Genomic DNA, 17,941 nt, shown 5'->3' with positions numbered 1-17,941 from the left:
CGCGGCGATGGCGGCGGCGGCCGATCGATGGGGGTTAATGATCACAAGGGCTTTACGGCCGGGGCGAGGGCTGATTGGCCTGGGTGCCGTGGGGCGACCGTCGCCCTGGAGGGGGGCGGGGGGGGGGTGGGGGTGGGACGGGGGGACGGTTTCGGGGTCTTATAGGTGCCGGGCAGCGGCGGCGGCGGCACACCACGCACCCCCCCCCCGCCCCCCCTCCCCCTCGGCTTCTCCGGTTTGGGCACAGGATGGCGGGTGCCCCGGTGCTGGCCGGCGCCGTGCTGGGCGCCCTCCTGGCGCTGGTAGGTGCTGGGGGGCCGGGGGTGCTGGGGGACACCGGTGCGGCACCCGGGGGGTGACATTGGGAGGGGCCGGGGGTGGCAGGGCTGGGGGGACACCAGTGCAGTGCCCATGGGGTGACATTAGGAGGGGCTCTGGGTGGGAGGGCTGGGGGGACACTGGCACGGTGACATTGGGAGGAACAGGGGGTGGTGGCAGGGCTGGGGGTGACAGAGCTGGGGGACACCAACGCAGTGCCCATGGGGTGACATTGGGGGGGACAGGGGGTGGCAGGGGTGGGGGGACACCAGCAGCGTGTCCATTGTGGTGACATTTGGAGGGGTTGGGGGTGACAGAGCCAGGGGGACACCGGTGCGGCGCCCATGGGGTGACGTTGGGAGGGACAGGGGGTGGCAGGGGTGGGGGGACACCAGTGCAGTGCCCATGGGGTGACATTAGGAGGGGCTCTGGGTGGGAGGGCTGGGGGGACACTGGCACGGTGACATTGGGAGGGACAGGGGGTGGCAGGGCTGGGGGTGACAGAGCTGGGGGACACCAACGCAGTGCCCACGGGGTGACGTTGGGAGGGGCTGGGGGTGGCAGAGGGGGGGGACACCAGCAGTGTGTCCATTGTGGTGACATTGGGAGGGACAGGGGGTGGCAGAGACGGGGGGACACCGGTGCGGTGCCCGTGGGGTGACATTAGGAGGGGCCGGGGGTGGCAGGGCCGGGGGGACACTGGCACGGTGACATTGGGAGGGGCTGGGGGTGGTGGCAGGGCTGGGTGGGGGTGACAGAGCTGGGGGGACACTGGTGCGGCGCCCATGGGGTGACATTGGGGGGGACAGGGGGTGGCAGGGCCAGGGGGACACCGGCGTGGTGCCCCATGGGGTGACATTGGGAGGGGCTGGGGGTGGCAGGGCCAGGGGGACACTGTGGGGTGACATTGTGAGGGACAGGGGGTGGCAGGGCCGGGGGGACGCTGTGGGGTGACATTGGGAGGGGGCTGGGGGTGGCAGGGCCGGGGGGACGCTGTGGGGTGACATTGGGAGGGACAGGGAGTGTCAGAGCTGGGGGGACACCGCATGGGGTGACATTGGGAGAGTCTGGGGGTGACAGTGGGGGGGTGACAGAGCTGGGGGGACACCGGTGTGGTGACATTGGGAGGGACAGGGGGTGGCAGAGCTGGGGACACACCGGTGTGGTGCCCATGGGGTGACATTGGGAGGGGCTGGGGGTGGCAGGGCCAGGGGGGGTGGCAGGGACAGGGGGACACTGTGGGGTGTCATTGGGAGAGTCTGGGGGTGACAGTGGGGGGGTGACAGAGCTGGGGGGACACCGGTGTGGTGACATTGGGAGGGGCAGGGGGTGGCAGGGCCGGGGGGACGCTGTGGGGTGACATTGGGAGGGGCTGGGGGTGGCAGAGCAGGGGGGTGGCAGGGCCAGGGGGACACTGTGGGGTGACATTGGGAGGGACAGGGGGTGTCAGAGCCGGGGGGACACCAGCGGTGTGTCCATTGTGGTGACATTGGGAGGGGCTGGGGGTGGCAGAGCCGGGGGGACACCGCGCGGTTCCCCCCCGCCCCCGCCACCCTTGGGGCTGCGGGGGGTGCTGTGCCCTTTTGGGGGGGGCCGGAGCCGCTACCCCCCATCTCTCCCCCCCCGTCTCCGCCCCCACAGGCTGCCGCCACCCTGACCCCCATCCACCGCGCCGGCTTCTGCGCCTTCTACGGCAACTGCGGCCGCAACCCCGAGGTGAACGTCTCCCTCCTGCCTTCCGGCGTCCCCTGTTTGGACAACGCTCCGGCCCGGGTGGCCACGGGACCTTTGTTGAGCCTCTTACGAACCGTCTGTCCCGAACTGGTGACTTCGGGAAACGACAACGCGCCCACCCGCGTCTGCTGTTCCTTGAAGCAACTGAGCGACCTGCAGCTCAGCGTGGCTCTCTCCGGCGCCGTCCTGGCCCGCTGCCCGGCTTGCGCCCGCAATTTCGCCAACCTCTACTGCCACAACATCTGCAGCCCCGACCAGAGCCTCTTCACCAACGTCACCCGCGTCCTCAAACCCCCCGCCGACCCCCTCAACTCTACCCGCTTGGCGGTGGTGGAATACCAATGTTATTACCGACGCCGTTTCGCCGACGCCGCTTTCGATTCCTGCCGGGCCGTGCGTTTGCCGGCCACCGGCGGCTACGCCATCGACACCATGTGCGGCCGCTACGGCGCCCGCCTCTGCACCGCCCAGCGCTGGCTGGATTTCCAAGGGGATAAAAACAACGGTTTGGCCCCGCTCCAGATCGATTTCCGACTCCTTCCCAACGACACCCAGCCCGGTCAAGGCCTGGATCCGTTGGACGGCCGGGCCTGGCGGTGCGACCAGGCCCTCAGCGCCGAGCAGCAGCCGTGTTCCTGCCAGGACTGCGACGCCTCCTGCCCGCCGCTGGTGCCGCCCCCCGCCCCGCCGCCCCCCTTCCGTTTGGGCGCCGCCGACGGCGCCTTGGTGCTCTGCGGGCTGCTCTTCGGCCTCCTCGCCCTCGTCTTCGTCGCCGCCTTGCTGTGGCGGCGCCGCCGCCGCTCGCCCAAGGGGGTTGCGCCGCCGCCGCCGCCGCCGCCGCCGTCATCGTCGCGGCCCGGTGGCTGCTCGCGGCGGTTGGGCGACGGCGGCCACCTCCTGCTGGCCTCGGCGTTCCGCCGGTGGGGCACGCTGGTGGCCGGTCACCCCGTGGCGGTGCTGTTGGCGGCGGCGGCGGCGGCTGGGGGTCTGTCGGCCGGTTTGGTCACCCTGCGCCTCACCACCGACCCCGTGGAGCTGTGGTCGGCGCCGGGCAGTCGGGCCCGGCAAGAAAAAGCCTTTCACGACCGCCATTTCGGACCTTTCTTCCGCACCAACCAAATCATCGTGACGGCCCCGGGCCGGCCCGGCGCCGGCTACGAGTCGGTGGTGTTGGGGGCCAAGAATTTCAGCGGGGTGCTGTCGGCCGAGGTGCTGCGGACCCTGCTGGAGCTGCAGGAGGAGCTGGCGGCCATCAAGGTGCGGGCGCCTACCTCGGGCAAGGAGGTGACGCTGAAGGACGTCTGTTACGCCCCCCTCAACCCCCGCCAGCCCACCCTGGCCGACTGCTGCGTCAACAGCGTCACGCAGTACTTCCAGAACAACGCCACCCGCCTGGCCATGACGGCCACCCAGACCGACGGCAAGAAGACGGGCACCGCCGACTGGCGCGACCACCTCATCTACTGCGTCAAGTGAGTGCCGGGGCCGGAGGGACGGGGGGAGGATGGCGGCGGCGGCGGTGGTGGTGGAATCTGCGGGGCAGCCAGCGTGGCGGGGTGGCCGTGGGGCGGTGGGTTGTGGGGTGAGGGTGATGCCCACAGGGGGACGGGCACGGCGTGGTGGCCATGGTACGGTGACGTGGTGGCAGTGGTATCTGTAGGGCAGCCAGCGTGGCGGGGTGGCCATGGGGCGGTGGGTTGTGGGGCTGGGGCGATGCCCACAGGGGCACGGGCACGGCGTGGTGGCCATGGGGTGACAGGCGTGGCGGGGTGACCGTGGGGCGGTGGGTTGTGGGGTGAGGGTGATGCCCACAGGGGCACGGCGTGGTGGCCATGGGGTGACAGGCGTGGCGGGGTGGCCGTGGGGCGGTGGGTTGTGGGGCTGGGGTGGTGCCCACAGGGGCACGGGCACGGCGTGGTGGCCATGGGGTGACAGGCGTGGCACGGTGGCCGTGGGGCGGTGGGTTTTGGGGCTGGGGCGACGCCCGCGGGGTGGCCGTGGGGTGGTGGTGACATCCGTGGGGCAGCCAGCGTGGCAGGCTGGCTGTGGGGTGGTGGGTTGTGGGGCTGGGGCGATGCCCGTGGGATGCTGGGCATGGGAGGGTGTCCTTGAGGTGCTGCGCTGTGGGGCTGGGGTGCTATCTGTGGGGTGCCGGCCATGACCCATGGGGTCAAGGTGATGCCCCCGGGGTGCTGGGCATGGCTGGGTGCCCATGGGGCGATAGGTTGTGGGGCTGGAGCGCTATCTCTGGGGTGTGCGGCAAGGCACAGTGCCCGTGGGGTGCCAGGTTGTGGGGCTGGGGTGCTGTCTATGGGGTGCTGGGCATGGCATGGTGCCCATGGGGGGATAGGTTGTGGGGCTGGGGTGCCATCTATGGGGTCCCAGCAAGGCCCGGTGCCTGTGGGGTGCCGCGCTGTGGGGCTGGGGTGCCATCTATGGGGTCCCAGCAAGGCATGGTGCCCGTGAGGTGCCAGGTTGTGGGGCTGGGGTGCTGTCTATGGGGTGCTGGGCATGGCATGGTGCCCATGGGGGGATAGGCTGTGGGGCTGGGGTGCCATCTATGGGGTCCCAGCAAGGCATGGTGCCCGTGGGGTGCCAGGTTGTGGGGCTGGGGTGCCATCTATGGGGTCCCAGCAAGGCATGGTGCCCGTGGGGTGCCAGGTTGTGGGGCTGGGGTGCTGTCTATGGGGTGCTGGGCATGGCATGGTGCCCATGGGGCGATAAGTTGTGGGGCTGGGGTGCCATCTATGGGGTCCCAGCAAGGCCCGGTGCCTGTGAGGTGCTGTGCTGTGGGGCTGGGGTGTTATCTATGGGGCACCCAGCATGGCAGGCTGCCCGTGGGGTGCCAGGTTGTGGGGCTGGGGTGCTATCTATGGGGTGCTGGGCATGGCATGGTGCCCGTGGGGCAATAGGTTGTGGGGCTGGGGTGCCATCTATGGGGTCCCAGCAAGGCCTGGTGCCTGTGAGGTGCTGTGCTGTGGGGCTGGGGTGTTATCTATGGGGCACCCAGCATGGCAGGCTGCCCGTGGGGTGCCAGGTTATGGGGCTGCGGTCCTTTCTGTGGGGTCCCAGCAAGGCCCGGTGACCATGGGGTGTGGGGCTGAGGTGCTATCTATGGGGCGCTGGCCATGGCATGGTGCCCGTGGGGTGCCAGGTTGTGGGGCTGGGGTCCTTTCTATGGGGTCCCAGCAAGGCCTGGTGCCTGTGGGGTGCCGGGTTGTGGGGCTGGGGTGCTATCTATGGGGCACTGGCCACGGCAGGGTGCCTGTGGGGTGCCAGGTTGTGGGGCTGGGCTCCTTTCTATGGGGTCCCAGCAAGGCCTGGTGCCTGTGGGGTGCCGGGTTGTGGGGCTGGGGTGCTATCTATGGGGCACTGGCCATGGCAGGGTGCCTGTGGGGTGGCTGGTTGTGGGGCTGGGCTCCTTTCTATGGGGTCCCAGCAAGGCCTGGTGACCATGGGCTGTGGGGCTGAGGTGCTATCTATGGGGCGCTGGCCATGGCAGGGTGCCTGTGGGGTGCCAGGTTGTGGGGCTGGGGTCCTCTCTATGGGGCGCCGCGCTCCCGCGCGGCGATAGCTCGACGGGCGGCGGTTGCCACCTACGGGATCCCCAGCGAGCCCCCGGCGCCCGCGGGGGTGCTGCGCCGTGGGGGCCGGGCATCTCTCCGCGGGGGCGCCGCCGTGGGGCAGCCCCTTCTTGTGTGCGTGTGTGCGCGCGCGCGTGTGCGTGTCCCCCCCCCACAACCCCTGCCCCCCGGCAGCTCCCCGCTCTCCTTCAAGGACATCACGGCGCTGGAGCTGAGCTGCATGGCCCAGTACGGCGGCCCCGTCTTCCCCTACATCGCCTTGGGCGGCTACCCCGGTACGTGTGGGGCGCGCGCGGGGGCGGGAATGGGGCAGGGGTGTCACTTGGGGGGCGGGGGGGGGGGGGGGGTGTCACCCGCTTTGTGTGTGCGTCCCCCCCCCTCACCCCGCCGCCTCCGGCTCCCCGCAGGCTCGGAGTACACGCAGGCGGAGGCGCTGATCGTCACCTACTCCCTCAACAACTTCCCCCGGGGGGACCCGCGCCACGAGTGGGTGCTGAGCTGGGAGAGCCGCTTCCTCCAGCTGGTGGGCGACTTCCAGCGCGCCCACGGCCCCAACCTCTCCGTCACCTTCATGGCCGAGGTCCGGGATGGGGCGGGGTGGGGTGGGGGGAGCACCCAAGGGTGTGCCGCGCTGTGGGGCTGGGGTGTTATCTATGCGGCAATCAGCGGGGCAGGGGGCCCGTGGGGTGGCTGGTTGTGGGGCTGCGGTCCTTTCTGTGGGGTCCCAGCAAGGCATGGTGCCCGCGGGGTGCTGCGCTGTGGGGCTGGGGTGCTATCTATGGGGCACCCAGCATGGCAGGGTGCCTGTGGGGTGGCTGGTTGTGGGGCTGGGGTGCCATCTATGGGGTCCCGGCGTGGCAGAGTGCCTGTGGGGTGCCAGGTTGTGGGGCTGCGGTCCTTTCTATGGGGTCCCAGCATGGCAGGATGCCTGTGGGGTGCCAGGTTGTGGGGCTGGGATGCCATCTATGGGGTCCTGGCAAGGCGCAGCGCCCGTGGGGTGCTGCGCTGTGGGGCTGGGGTGTTATCTATAGGGCAATCAGCATGGCAGGCTGCCTGTGGGGTGCCAGGTTGTGGGGCTGGGGAGCTATCTATGGGGCACCCAGCATGGCAGGGTGCCTGTGGGGTGCCAGGCTGTGGGGCTGGGGTGCTCTCTGTGGGGCACCCAGCTTGGCAGGCTGCCTGTGGGGTGCCAGGTTGTGGGGCTGGGGTGCTATCTATGGGGCACCCAGCATGGCAGGGTGCCTGTGGGGTGGCTGGTTGTGGGGCTGGGGTGCCATCTACGGGGTCCCGGCATGGCAGGGTGCCTGTGGGGTGCCAGGTTGTGGGGCAGCGATCCTTTCTATGGGGTCCCAGCATGGCAGGATGCCTGTGGGGTGCTGTGCTGTGGGGCTGGGGTGCTATCTATGGGGTCCTGGCAAGGCGCAGTGCCTGTGGGGTGCTGCGCTGTGGGGCTGGGGTGTTATCTATAGGGCAATCAGCATGGCAGGGTGCCTGTGGGGTGCCAGGCTGTGGGGCTGGGGTGCTATCTGTGGGGCACCCAGCTTGGCAGGGTGCCTGTGGGGTGCCAGGCTGTGGGGCTGGGGTGCTATCTGTGGGGCACCCAGCATGGCAGGGTGCCTGTGGGGTACCAGGTTGTGGGGCTGGGGTGCTATCTATGGGGCACCCAGCATGGCAGGGTGCCTGTGGGGTGGCTGGTTGTGGGGCTGGGGTGCCATTTACGGGGTCCCGGCATGGCAGGGTGCCTGTGGGGTGCCAGGTTGTGGGGCTGCGGTCCTTTCTATGGGGTCCCAGCATGGCAGGATGCCTGTGGGGTGCTGTGCTGTGGGGCTGGGGTGCCATCTATGGGGTCCTGGCAAGGCGCAGTGCCCGTGGGGTGCTGCGCTGTGGGGCTGGGGTGTTATCTATAGGGCAATCAGCATGGCAGGGTGCCTGTGGGGTGCCAGGCTGTGGGGCTGGGGTGCTATCTGTGGGGCACCCAGCTTGGCAGGGTGCCTGTGGGGTGCCAGGTTGTGGGGCTGCGGTCCTTTCTATGGGGTCGCAGCATGGCAGGATGCCTGTCGGGTGGCTGGTTGTGGGGCTGGGGTGCTATCTATGGGGTCCCAGCATGGCAGGGTGCCCATGGGGTGCCAGGTTGTGGGGCTGCAGTCCTTTCTATGGGGTCCCAGCAAGGCCTTCTGCCTGTGGGGTGCTGTGCTGTGGGGCTGGGGTGTTATCTATAGGGCAATCAGCATGGCAGGGTGCCTGTGGGGTGCCTGGTTGTGGGGCTGGGATGCTATCTATGGGGCACCCAGTATGGCGGGGTGCCTGTGGGGTGGCCGGTTGTGGGGCTGGGGTGCTATCTATGGGGTGCTGGGCATGGCGGGCCGCCCATGGGGCGATAGTTTGTGGGGCTGGGGTCCTTTCTGTGGGGTCCTAGCAAGGCCCAGTGCCTGTGGGGTGCTGCGCTGTGGGGCTGGGATGATATCCGTGGGGCGCCTGGTGTGGCAGGCTGCCCGTGGGGTGCCAGGTTGTGGGGCTGGGGAGCTATCTATGGGGCACCCAGCATGGCAGGCTTCCTGTGGGGTGCCAGGGTGTGGGGCTGGGGAGCTATCTATGGGGCACCTGGCGTGGCAGGCTGCCCGTGGGGTGCCACGTTGTGGGGCTGCAGTCCTTTCTATGGGGTCCCAGCATGGCAGGCTGCCTGTGGGGTGCCAGGTTGTGGGGCTGGGGTGCTATCTATGGGGCACCTGGCGTGGCAGGCTGCCTGTGGGGTGCCGGGTTGTGGGGCTGGGGTGCTATCTATGGGGCACCCGGCGTGGCGCCCCGCGCTCACCCCGTCGCGGTGGCCGGCAGCGCTCGCTGGAGGACGAGATCAACCGCACCACGGGGGAGGACATCCCCGTCTTCGCCGTCAGTTACCTCCTCGTCTTCCTCTACATCGCGCTGGCGCTGGGGGAGTACAGCACCCTGCGCCGCCTGCTGGTACGGCCCCACGGCGGGGCGGGGGGGGCGAGACGGGGGGGGCAGCACCCATGGGTGCCCCCTGTGGGGCACGGGGACACCTTTGGGGAGGAGGGTCCCCGTGGGGCACGGGGGCAACTGGGACGCCTTGGGGACAGGGGTGTCTACGGGGCAATGGGGGGTCCCCGTGGGGCACGGGGGCACTGGGATGCCTTGGGGACAGGGGTGTCTATGGGGCACGGGGACACCTGTGGGCAATGGGGGTCCCTATGGGGCACGGGGGCACTGGGACACCTGGGGGACAGGGGTCCTTGGGGGGCAGAGGGGTCCCTATGGGGCACGGGGGCACTGGGATGCCTTGGGGACAGGGGTCCTTGTGGGGCAGAGGGGTCCCTATGGGGCACGGGGGCACTGGGATGCCTTGGGGACAGGGGTCCTTGTGGGGCAGAGGGGTCCCTATGGGGCACAGGGGCACTGGGACACCTTGGGGACAGGGGTGTCTATGGGGCACGGGGACACCTGTGGGCAATGGGGGTCCCGGTGGGGCACTGGGACATCTTGGGGATTGGGGGTTCTTGTGGGGCACAGGGATCCCTGTGGGGCAGAGAGGTCTCTGTGGGGCACAGGGACACTGGAAAGGGATCCCTGTGGGGCACAGGGGCACCTGTGAGCAATGGGGTTCCCCATGGGGCACTGGGGCCTGGGGACACCTTTGGGGACAGGGGTCCCTGTGGGGCGGAGAGGCCGTGGAAAGGGGTCCCTATGGGGCACGGGGGCACCTAAGGGCAACGGGGGTCTCCGTGGGGCACTGGGACACCTTTGGGGACGGGTGCCCCCGTGGGTGCTGAGGGAATGGGCTGACCTGTGTCGTGTCCCCCCCCCCGCCGCCCCCCCCGTGCCCCACGGCAGGTGGACTCGAAGGTGACGCTGGCGCTGGGGGGCATCGCGGTGGTGCTGGGCGCCGTGCTGGCCTCCATGGGGCTGCTGGCGCTGCTGGGGCTGCCTTCCTCCCTCATCATCCTCGAGGTCGTGCCCTTCCTCGTCCTGGCCGTGGGAGCCGACAACATCTTCATCTTCGTGCAGGAGTACCAGGTTGGGGGGCACGGGGCTTGGGGGGCGGTCCAAGAGGGCGGGTGGGCGTGGGGACGCCTCGGGGACAGGGGTGTCTATGGGGCACGGGGGTACTGGGACGCCTTGGGGCACAGGGGTCTCTGTGGGGCAGAGGGGCACTGGGACGCATTTGGGGACTGGGGTCCCTGTGGGGCGGAGAGGTCCCTGTGGGGCAGAGGGGCACTGGGACACATGTGGGGACTGGGGTCCCTGTGGGGCACGGGGACACCTTTGGGGCTGAGGGTCCCCAATGGGGCACAGGGGTCCCTGTAGGGCGGAGAGGTCCCTGTGGGGCAGAGGGGCACTGGGACACATGTGGGGACTGGGGTCCCTGTGGGGCAGAGAGGTCCCTGTGGGGCAGAGGGGCACTGGGACACGTGGGGACAGGGGTCCCTGTGGGGCGGAGAGGTCCCTGTGGGGCAGAGGGGCACTGGGACACATTTGGGGACTGGGGTCCCTGTGGGGCACGGGGACACCTTCGGGGCTGAGGGTCCCCAATGGGGCACAGGGGTCCCTGTGGGGCGGAGAGGTCCCTGTGGGGCAGAGGGGCACTGGGACACATGTGGGGACAGGCATCCCTGTGGGGCACGGGGACACCTTTGGGGCTGAGGGTCCCCAATGGGGCACAGGGGTCCCTGTGGGCAACGGGGGTCTCTGTGGGGCAGAGGGGCACTGGGACACATGTGGGGACAGGGGTCCTTGTGGGGCGGAGAGGTCCCTGTGGGGCAGAGAGGTCCCCGTGGGGCAGAGGGGCACTGGAAAGGGGTCCCTATGGGACACGGGAGCACTGGGACACATTTGGGGACTGGGGTCCCTGTGGGGCACGGGGACACCTTTGGGGCTGAGGGTCCCCATGGGGCACAGGGGTCCCTGTGGGCAATGGGGGTCCCTGTGGGGCAGAGGGGCACTGGGACACCTCTGGGGACAGGGATCCTTGTGAGGCACAAGGGTCCCTATGGGGCACGGGGGCACTGGGACACCTTGGGGACAGGGGTGTCTATGGGGCAGAGAGGTCCCTGTGGGGCACAGGGGCACTGGAAAGGGGTCTGCATGGGGCACAGGGGCATGGAGACACCTTGGGGACAGGGGTCCTTGTGGGGCAGAGGGGTCCCTATGGGGCACGGGGGCACTGGGACACCTTGGGGACAGGGGTCCATGTGGGGCAGAGGGGTCCCTATGGGGCACGGGGGCACTGGGACACCTTGGGGACAGGGGTCCATGTGGGGCACAGGGGTCCCTGTGGGGCACGGGGGGCACTGGGACCCCTTGGAGACAGGGGTCCTTGTGGGGCAGAGGGGTCCCTATGGGGCACGGGGACACTGGGGGTCCCCGTGGGGCATGTGGGCACTGGGATACCTTGGGGACAGGGGTCCCTGTGGGGCGCGGAGGCACCTTGGGGACAGGGGTGTCTATGGGGCACACGGGGGCACCTTAGTGACAGGGGTCCCCGTGGGGCCCGGGGTGCCCTGTGGGCAACGGGGGTGGCCGTGGGGCACAGGGACGCCTGTAGGCGTTGGGGTCCCCGTGGGGCAGGTTGGGGGTCGGGGGGGGGGGGCGCACCCGTGACGTCCCCGTCGTCCCCCCCCTTTGTTGCCCCCCTGCAGCAGTCGCAGCGGGAGCCGGGGGAGCGGCGGGAGCAGCACATCGGGCGGGGTGCTGGCGCGGGTGGCACCCAGCATGCTGCTGTGCAGCCTCTCCGAGGTCGTCTGCTTCCTCCTGGGTGAGCGGGGCACGGGGGGCACGGGGGGCACGGGGACACGGGGGGCGTGTGGGGCACGGGGGGACACGGGGGACACGGGGGGGCACGGGGACACGGGGGGGCATGTGGGGCACAGGGGGCACGGGGAACATGGGGGACACGGGGGACATGGGGGACACAGCAGGCACGGGGACACGGGGGGCATGTGGGGCACAGGAGGCACGGGGGGCATGGGGGACATGGGGGCAGGGGGGACACAGGGGGCACGGGGGGCATGGGCGGCATGTGGGGCATGGGGGACATGGGGGACACGGGGGGGCACGGGGACACGGGGGGCATGTGGGGCACAGGGGGCACAGGGGGCATGGGGGGCACATGGGGCACGGGGAACATGGGGGGACACAGGGGACATGGGGGACACAGCAGGCACGGGGGACATGGGGGGCATGTGGGGCACGGGGTGCATGGGGTCACGGGGGACACAGGGGACATGGCGGGCACGGGGGACACGGGGGGCACAGGGGACATGGGGGACACAGCAGGCACGGGGGACATGGGGGGCATGTGGGGCACAGGGGGCACGGGGGCATGGGGGGCACGGGGGTCACGGGGGACACAGGGGACATGGCGGGCACGGGGGCAGGGGGGACACGGGGGGCAGGGGGGACACGGGCGACATGGGGGACATGGGGGGCACGGGGGCATGGGGGACATGGGGGGCATGTGGGGCACAGGGGGCATGGGGGGGCACGGGGGACATGGGGGCAGGGGGGGCAGGGGGGATGCGGGGGACACAGCGGGCACGGGGGGCACAGGGGACATGGGGGGGCACGGGGGCACGGGGGACATGGGGGCAGGGGGAACACAGGGGACACGGGGGCATGGGGGGCATGGGGCATGTGGGGCACAGGGAACATGGGTGGCATGGGGGTCACGGGGGACACAGGGGGCACAGGGGCACGGGGGACGTGGGGGCACGGGGGACACGGAGGACACGGGGACATGGAGGGCACGGGGGACATGGGGGACACGGGGGACACAGGGTGGGCGCAAGGATACGGGGAACATGGGGGGCACAGGGACATGGAGGGGACGGGGGGCACGGGGGAGATGGGGACACGGGGGGCATAAGGGGCATGGGGACCTGGGGGGCACAGGGTGGGCACAGGGACATGGGGGGCGCAGGGGACACGGGGGCACGGGGGGACAGAGGGGACACAGGGGACGTGGGGGCATGGGGGCACAGGGACATGGGGGGCACGGGGGGCACAGGGACACAGGGGGGCCCGGGGGGTGCAGTGGGTGCAGTGGTGACGCGGGCGTTGGGTGCGGTGGGCGCCGTGGGTGCGGTGGTGACGCGGGTGCAGTGGGTGGGGGGGGTGCTGTGGGTGCAGCGGGTGCTGTGGGTGCAGGGGGGTGCGGTGGGCGCCGTGGGTGCCGCGGGCACGGGGGTGCGGCGGGTGCAATGGGTGCCGTGGGCGCAGTTGGGCGTTGGATGCAGTGGGTGCAGCGGGCGCCGTGGGTGCAGGGTGTGCGGTGGGCGCCATGGGCGCTGTGGGTGCCGCGGGCACGGTGGTGGTGTGGGTGCAGTGGGTGTTGGGGTGCCGCGGGTGCCGCGGGCGCCGCGGGCACGGTGGTGCCGTGGGTGCAGTGGGTGCAGGGTGTGCAGTGGGCGCAGTGGGTGCCATGGGTGCCATGGGCACAGTGGTGCTGTGGGTGCAGTGGGTGCCGTGGGTGTGGGATGCAGTGGGTGCAGGGTGTGCAGTGGGTGCCGTGGGTGCCGCAGGCATGGTGGTGACGTGGGTGCAGTGGGTGCCGTGGGTGCCGTGGGCACGGTGGTGACGCGGGTGCCGTGGGTGTTGGGCGCAGTGGGTGCCGTGGGCGCAGGGTGCAATGGGTGTTGGGCACAGCGGGGTGTTGGGTGCAGTGGGTGCCGTGGCGCGGGGCGCAGGGTGTGCAGTGGGTGCAGGGTGTGCAGTGGGTGTTGGGCCCAGTGGGTGCCATGGGCGCGGGATGCAGCGGGTGCAGGGTGTGCGGTGAGTGCTGTGGGTACCGCGGGCATGGTGATGTGGGTGCCGTGGGTGTGGGGCGCAGTGGGCGCAGGGTGTGCAGTGGGCGCAGTGGGTGCCATGGGTGCCATGGGCACGGTGGTGCTGTGGGTGCAGTGGGTGCCATGGGTGCGGGATGCAGTGGTGCAGGGTGTGCAGTGGGTGCCGTGGGTGCCGCAGGCATGGTGGTGACGTGGGTGCCGTGGGTGCCGTGGGCACAGTGGTGACGCGGGTGCCGTGGGTGTTGGGCGTAGTGGGTGCCGTGGGCGCAGGTGCAGTGGGTGTTGGGCACAGCGGGTGTTGGGTGCAGTGGGTGCCGTGGGCGCGGGGCGCAGGGTGTGCAGTGGGTGCAGGGTGTGCAGTGGGTGTTGGGCCCAGTGGGTGCCATGGGCACGGGATGCAGCGGGTGCAGGGTGTGCCATGGGCACCGTGGGTGCCGCGGGCATGGTGGTGACGTGGGCGCCATGGGTGCCGTGGGCGCAGGGTGTGCAGTGGGCGCAGGGGGTGCGGTGGGTGTTGGGCCCAGTGGGTGCCATGGGCACGGGATGCAGTGGGTGCAGGGTGTGCAGTGGGTGCCGTGGGTGCTGCGGGCACGGTGGTGGACACGGGTGCAGTGGGTGCCGTGGGCGCGGGGCGCAGTGGGCGCAGGGGGTGCGGTGGGTGTTGGGCACAGTGGGTGCCGTGGGTGTGGGACGCAGTGGGTGCAGGGTGTGCGGTGGGTGTTGGGGGGTGCGGGGGGCGCGGTGGGTGTTGGTGGGCGCGGGTGGTGACGCGGGTGCCCGCAGGCGCGCTCTCCTCCATGCCCGCCGTCCGCACCTTCGCCCTGACGGCCGCCCTGGCCATCGCCTTCGACTTCCTCCTCCAGATGTCGGGGTTCGTGGCGCTGCTGGCGCTCGATGCCCGCCGGCAGGAGGTACGGGCGCCGGGGGGGGGCACGGCACCCTGAGGCGGGGGCGGGGGGGTGGCAAGGGTGCCCAGGGGGGACCCACGGCGGGCATGGGGTGGCCAGGAGGGGCACGGGGTGGCCGCGGGAATGAGGGTGCCCGAGGTGGCCGTGGGGGTCCCGTGGCAATGAGGGTGGGCGTGGGGTGCCCGGGGGCGTGGGGGGGTGCCCAGGGTGGGCACAGGGTGGGCAGGGGGTCCCCAAGGAGGGCGCGGGGTGTCCTTGGGTGCCAGGGGTTGGCGTGGGGTGACATTGGGGTCCCCTGGGTGGGCGTGGGGTGCCCGTGGGTGTGAGGGTGCCCAAGGTGGCCAGTTGGGCTACCATGGGCATGAGGGTGCCCAGGGTGGGCCCACAGTGGTCATGGGGTGCCATGGGTGGGCATGGGGTTCCCATGGGCTTGAGGGTGCCCAGGGTGGGCACGGGGTGACATTGGGGTCCCCAGGGTGGGCGTGAGGGTGCCCGTGGGCGCGAGGGTGCCCAGGGGTGGGCACAGAGTGGTCGTGGGGTGCCCCTGGGTGCCAGGGGTTGGCGTGGGGTGACAATGGGGTCCCCTGGGTGGGCGTGGGGTGCCCGTGGGTGTGAGGGTGCCCAAGGCGGCCAGTTGGGCTACCATGGGCGTGAGGGTGGGTGCAGGGTGCCCACGGGCATGAGGGTGCCCAGGGTGGGCCCACAGTGGTCATGGGGTGCCGTGGGTGGGCATGGGGTGCCCGTGGGTGTGAGGGTGCCCAGGGTGGGCACGGGGTGACAATGGGGTCCCCAGGGTGGGCGTGGGGTGACGTTGGGGTCCCCAGGGTGGACGTGGGGTGCCCGTGGGCATGTGGGTGCCCAGGGTGGACGTGGGGTGCCCCTGGGTGTCAGGGGTTGGCTTGGGGTGACATTGGGGTCCCTGGGGCAATGTTGGGTGCCCGAGGGGTGGGCATGGGGTGCCCATGGACATGAGGGTCCCCAGGGTGGGCACGGGGGTGACAATGGGGTCCCCAGGGTGGGCGTGGGGTGCCCAGGGGTGCCAGGGTGGGCACGGGGTGACAATGGGGTCCCCAGGGTGGGCGTGGGGTGCCCGTGGGCATGTGGGTGCCCAGGGGTGGGCACAGGGTGGTCGTGGGGTGCCCCTGGGTGTCAGGGGTTGGCGTGGGGCGACATTGGGGTCCCCTGGGTGGGCGTGGGGTGCCCCTGGGGGGGTCTATGGAGGGTGGGGGGTGCCCGTGGGGGGTGCCCGTGGTCGGGGGGGGGGGGGGGTGTCCGTGTGTCACGAGGGTGCCCGTGTGTCATGGGGGGGTCCGTGTGTGGTGGCGGGGGGGGTCGATGGGTGGTGGGGTGGCCCATGGGGGGGGTCTATGATGGGTGGGGGGTGGCCGTGGGGCGGTGGGGTGGCCGTGAGTCGTGGGGGGGGTCCATGTGTTGCGGGGGGGGTCTGTGGGTGCTGGGGTGGCCGTGGTGGGGGGGGGGTCCGTGTGTCACAAGGGTGCCCGTGTGTCATGGGGGGGTCCGTGTGTCACGGGGGGGGTCTGTGGGTGGCGGGGTGGCCGTGGGGGGGGGGTGTCTGTGTGTCGCGGGGGGGGTCTGTGGGTGGCGGGGTGGCCGTGGGGGGGGGTGTCTGTGTGTCGCGGGGGGGGTCTGTGGGTGCTGGGGTGGCCGTGGGGGGGGGTGTCTGTGTGTCGCGGGGGGGGCTCTGTGGGTGCTGGGGTGGCCGGGGGGGGGGGGGTGTCTGTGTGTCATGGGGGTGCCCGTGGGTGGTGGGGTGCCCGTGGGGGGTCTCTGGGGGGTGGGGGATGCCCGTGGGTGCTGGGGTGGCCGTGGGGGGTGCCTGTGTGTCGCGGGGAGTGGGGGGGGGCTCGCGTCAGGCCGTGGTGTGTCGTGTCCCCCCCCCCACCCCGCAGGCCGCCCGCCTGGACCTGTGCTGCTGCTGGGGGCTGGAGAAAGGGGGTGCCGGCGGGGGGGGCACCGGCCTGCTGCGCCCGCTGCTGCGCCGCTACTACACCCCCCTGCTGCTGCACCGCCGGGCACGGCCCGCCGTGGTGAGGGGGGGCACGGGGGGGGCATGGGGGGGGGCGGGCTGGGGTCAACGGGGGTCTTGGAGGGGTTTGGGGGGAGGCCTGGGGGGCTCTTGGGGGTGTAGGGGGGGTCTATGGAGGGCTTTGGGGGGATCTGGGGGGTGTGGGGGGTCTTGGGGAGCTGGGGGGGGCCTTGGGGGTGTCGGGGGGGCTGGGGGTCAATGGGGGATGTGGGGGTGTAGGGGGGCTGGGGGGGGGTCTTGGAGAGGTTTGCGGGGGGGCCTGGGGGGGGTCTATGGAGGGGTTTTGAGGGGGGCCTGGGGGGCTCCTGGGGGTGTAGGGGGGGTCTATGGAGGGCTTTGGGGGGGATCTGGGGGTGTGGGGGGGCTCTTGGGGGGCAATGGGCGATGTGGGGTGGAGGGGGGCTGGGGGGGGTCTTGGAGGGGTTTGCGGGGGGGTCTGGGGGGTCTATGGAGGGGTTTTGAGGGGCTCCTGGGGGGTGTAGGGGGGGTCTATGGAGGGCTTTGGGGGGATCAGGGGGTGTGGGGGGGGTCTTGGGGGGCCGGGGGGTCACGGGGGATGTGGGGTGTCGGGGGGGCTGGGGGTTATGGGGGGATGTGGGGTACAGAGGGGGCTGGGGGGGTGTCTATGGAGGGGTCTGGGGGGGTCTGGGGACGTGGGGGGGCTCTTGGGGGGCTGGGGGGGGCCTTGGGGGTGCCGAAGAGTCTGGGGGGGGCGGAGAGGTGGGGTGGGGGGGGGGGATGATGTGTGGGGCTGGGTGACGCCGGGGTGCAGGGCCATGGTGGGGGGGCCGGGAGGTTTTGCGGGGGGTGGGGAAGGTGTTGTGGTGGGGATGTGGGGGGCCGGGGGGGGGGGTGTCCCCTGACGGGTGTTGGGGGGGGGTCTCCGCAGGTGCTGCTCTTCCTCTTCCTGGCCTGCGCCGGGCTCTACCTCACGCTGCAGGTGCCCGTGGGGCTGGACCAGGAGCTCGCCATGCCCAAGGTGGGGCTGGCAGTGGGGGGGCGCCCCCAGGGTTGGGGGGGGGGGGGGGCACGACGACACCTGGGGACAGCACAGCCCCTTATGGGCACAGCGTGGCTACCGTGGCTACTTCTGGGGCTGGCGTGGCCCCCTCTGGGGTCACAAGGTGGGGTATGGCCTCTATGGGGCCAGCCCAGCCCTCTATGGGGCCAGCGTGGGGCCGGTGTGGCCCCCTCTGGGGACCCGCGGTGGGGTGTGACCCCTATGGGGCCAGCAATGGCCCTCTATGGGGCCAGCCCAGCCCTCTATGGGGCCAGCGTGGGGCTGGCGTGACCCCCTCTGGGGACACAAAGTGGGGGTGTGACCCCTATGGGGCCAGCATGGGGCCGGTGTGGCCCCCTCTGGGACCCAAGGTGGGGTGTGACCCCTATGGGTCCAGCGTGGGGTTGGCGTGACCCCCTCTGGGGACACAAAGTGGGGTGTGACCCCTGTGGGGCCAGCCCAGCCCTCTATGGGGCCAGCGTGGGGGCTGGCGTGACCCCCTCTGGGGACCCGCAGTGGGGTGTGACCCCTATGGGGCCAGCAATGGCCCT

The 17,941-nt window shown here is 71.4% G+C and overlaps 1 protein-coding gene across 1 annotated transcript; it reads left to right on the top strand.

The window, feature by feature from the left end:
• Nucleotides 1-191: 191 nt before the first annotated feature.
• On the top strand, nucleotides 192-17,384 carry LOC128903821 (NPC1-like intracellular cholesterol transporter 1; the record flags this gene model as incomplete). Its single annotated transcript, XM_054187708.1, is given in 11 exon segments — nucleotides 192-302; nucleotides 1,960-3,524; nucleotides 5,811-5,911; nucleotides 6,044-6,216; nucleotides 8,469-8,597; nucleotides 9,486-9,668; nucleotides 11,291-11,338; nucleotides 11,340-11,406; nucleotides 14,219-14,346; nucleotides 16,254-16,391; nucleotides 17,280-17,384. Coding segments are annotated over 11 exon segments (2,691 nt in total), but the record flags the coding sequence as incomplete, so codon positions are not given.
• Nucleotides 17,385-17,941: the final 557 nt, after the last annotated feature.

Source organism: Rissa tridactyla, unplaced genomic scaffold, assembly GCF_028500815.1.
Source record: "Rissa tridactyla isolate bRisTri1 unplaced genomic scaffold, bRisTri1.patW.cur.20221130 scaffold_658, whole genome shotgun sequence".
NCBI classification, from domain to species: domain Eukaryota; kingdom Metazoa; phylum Chordata; class Aves; order Charadriiformes; family Laridae; genus Rissa; species Rissa tridactyla.
This window is presented reverse-complemented; position numbering and strand designations above follow the sequence as displayed.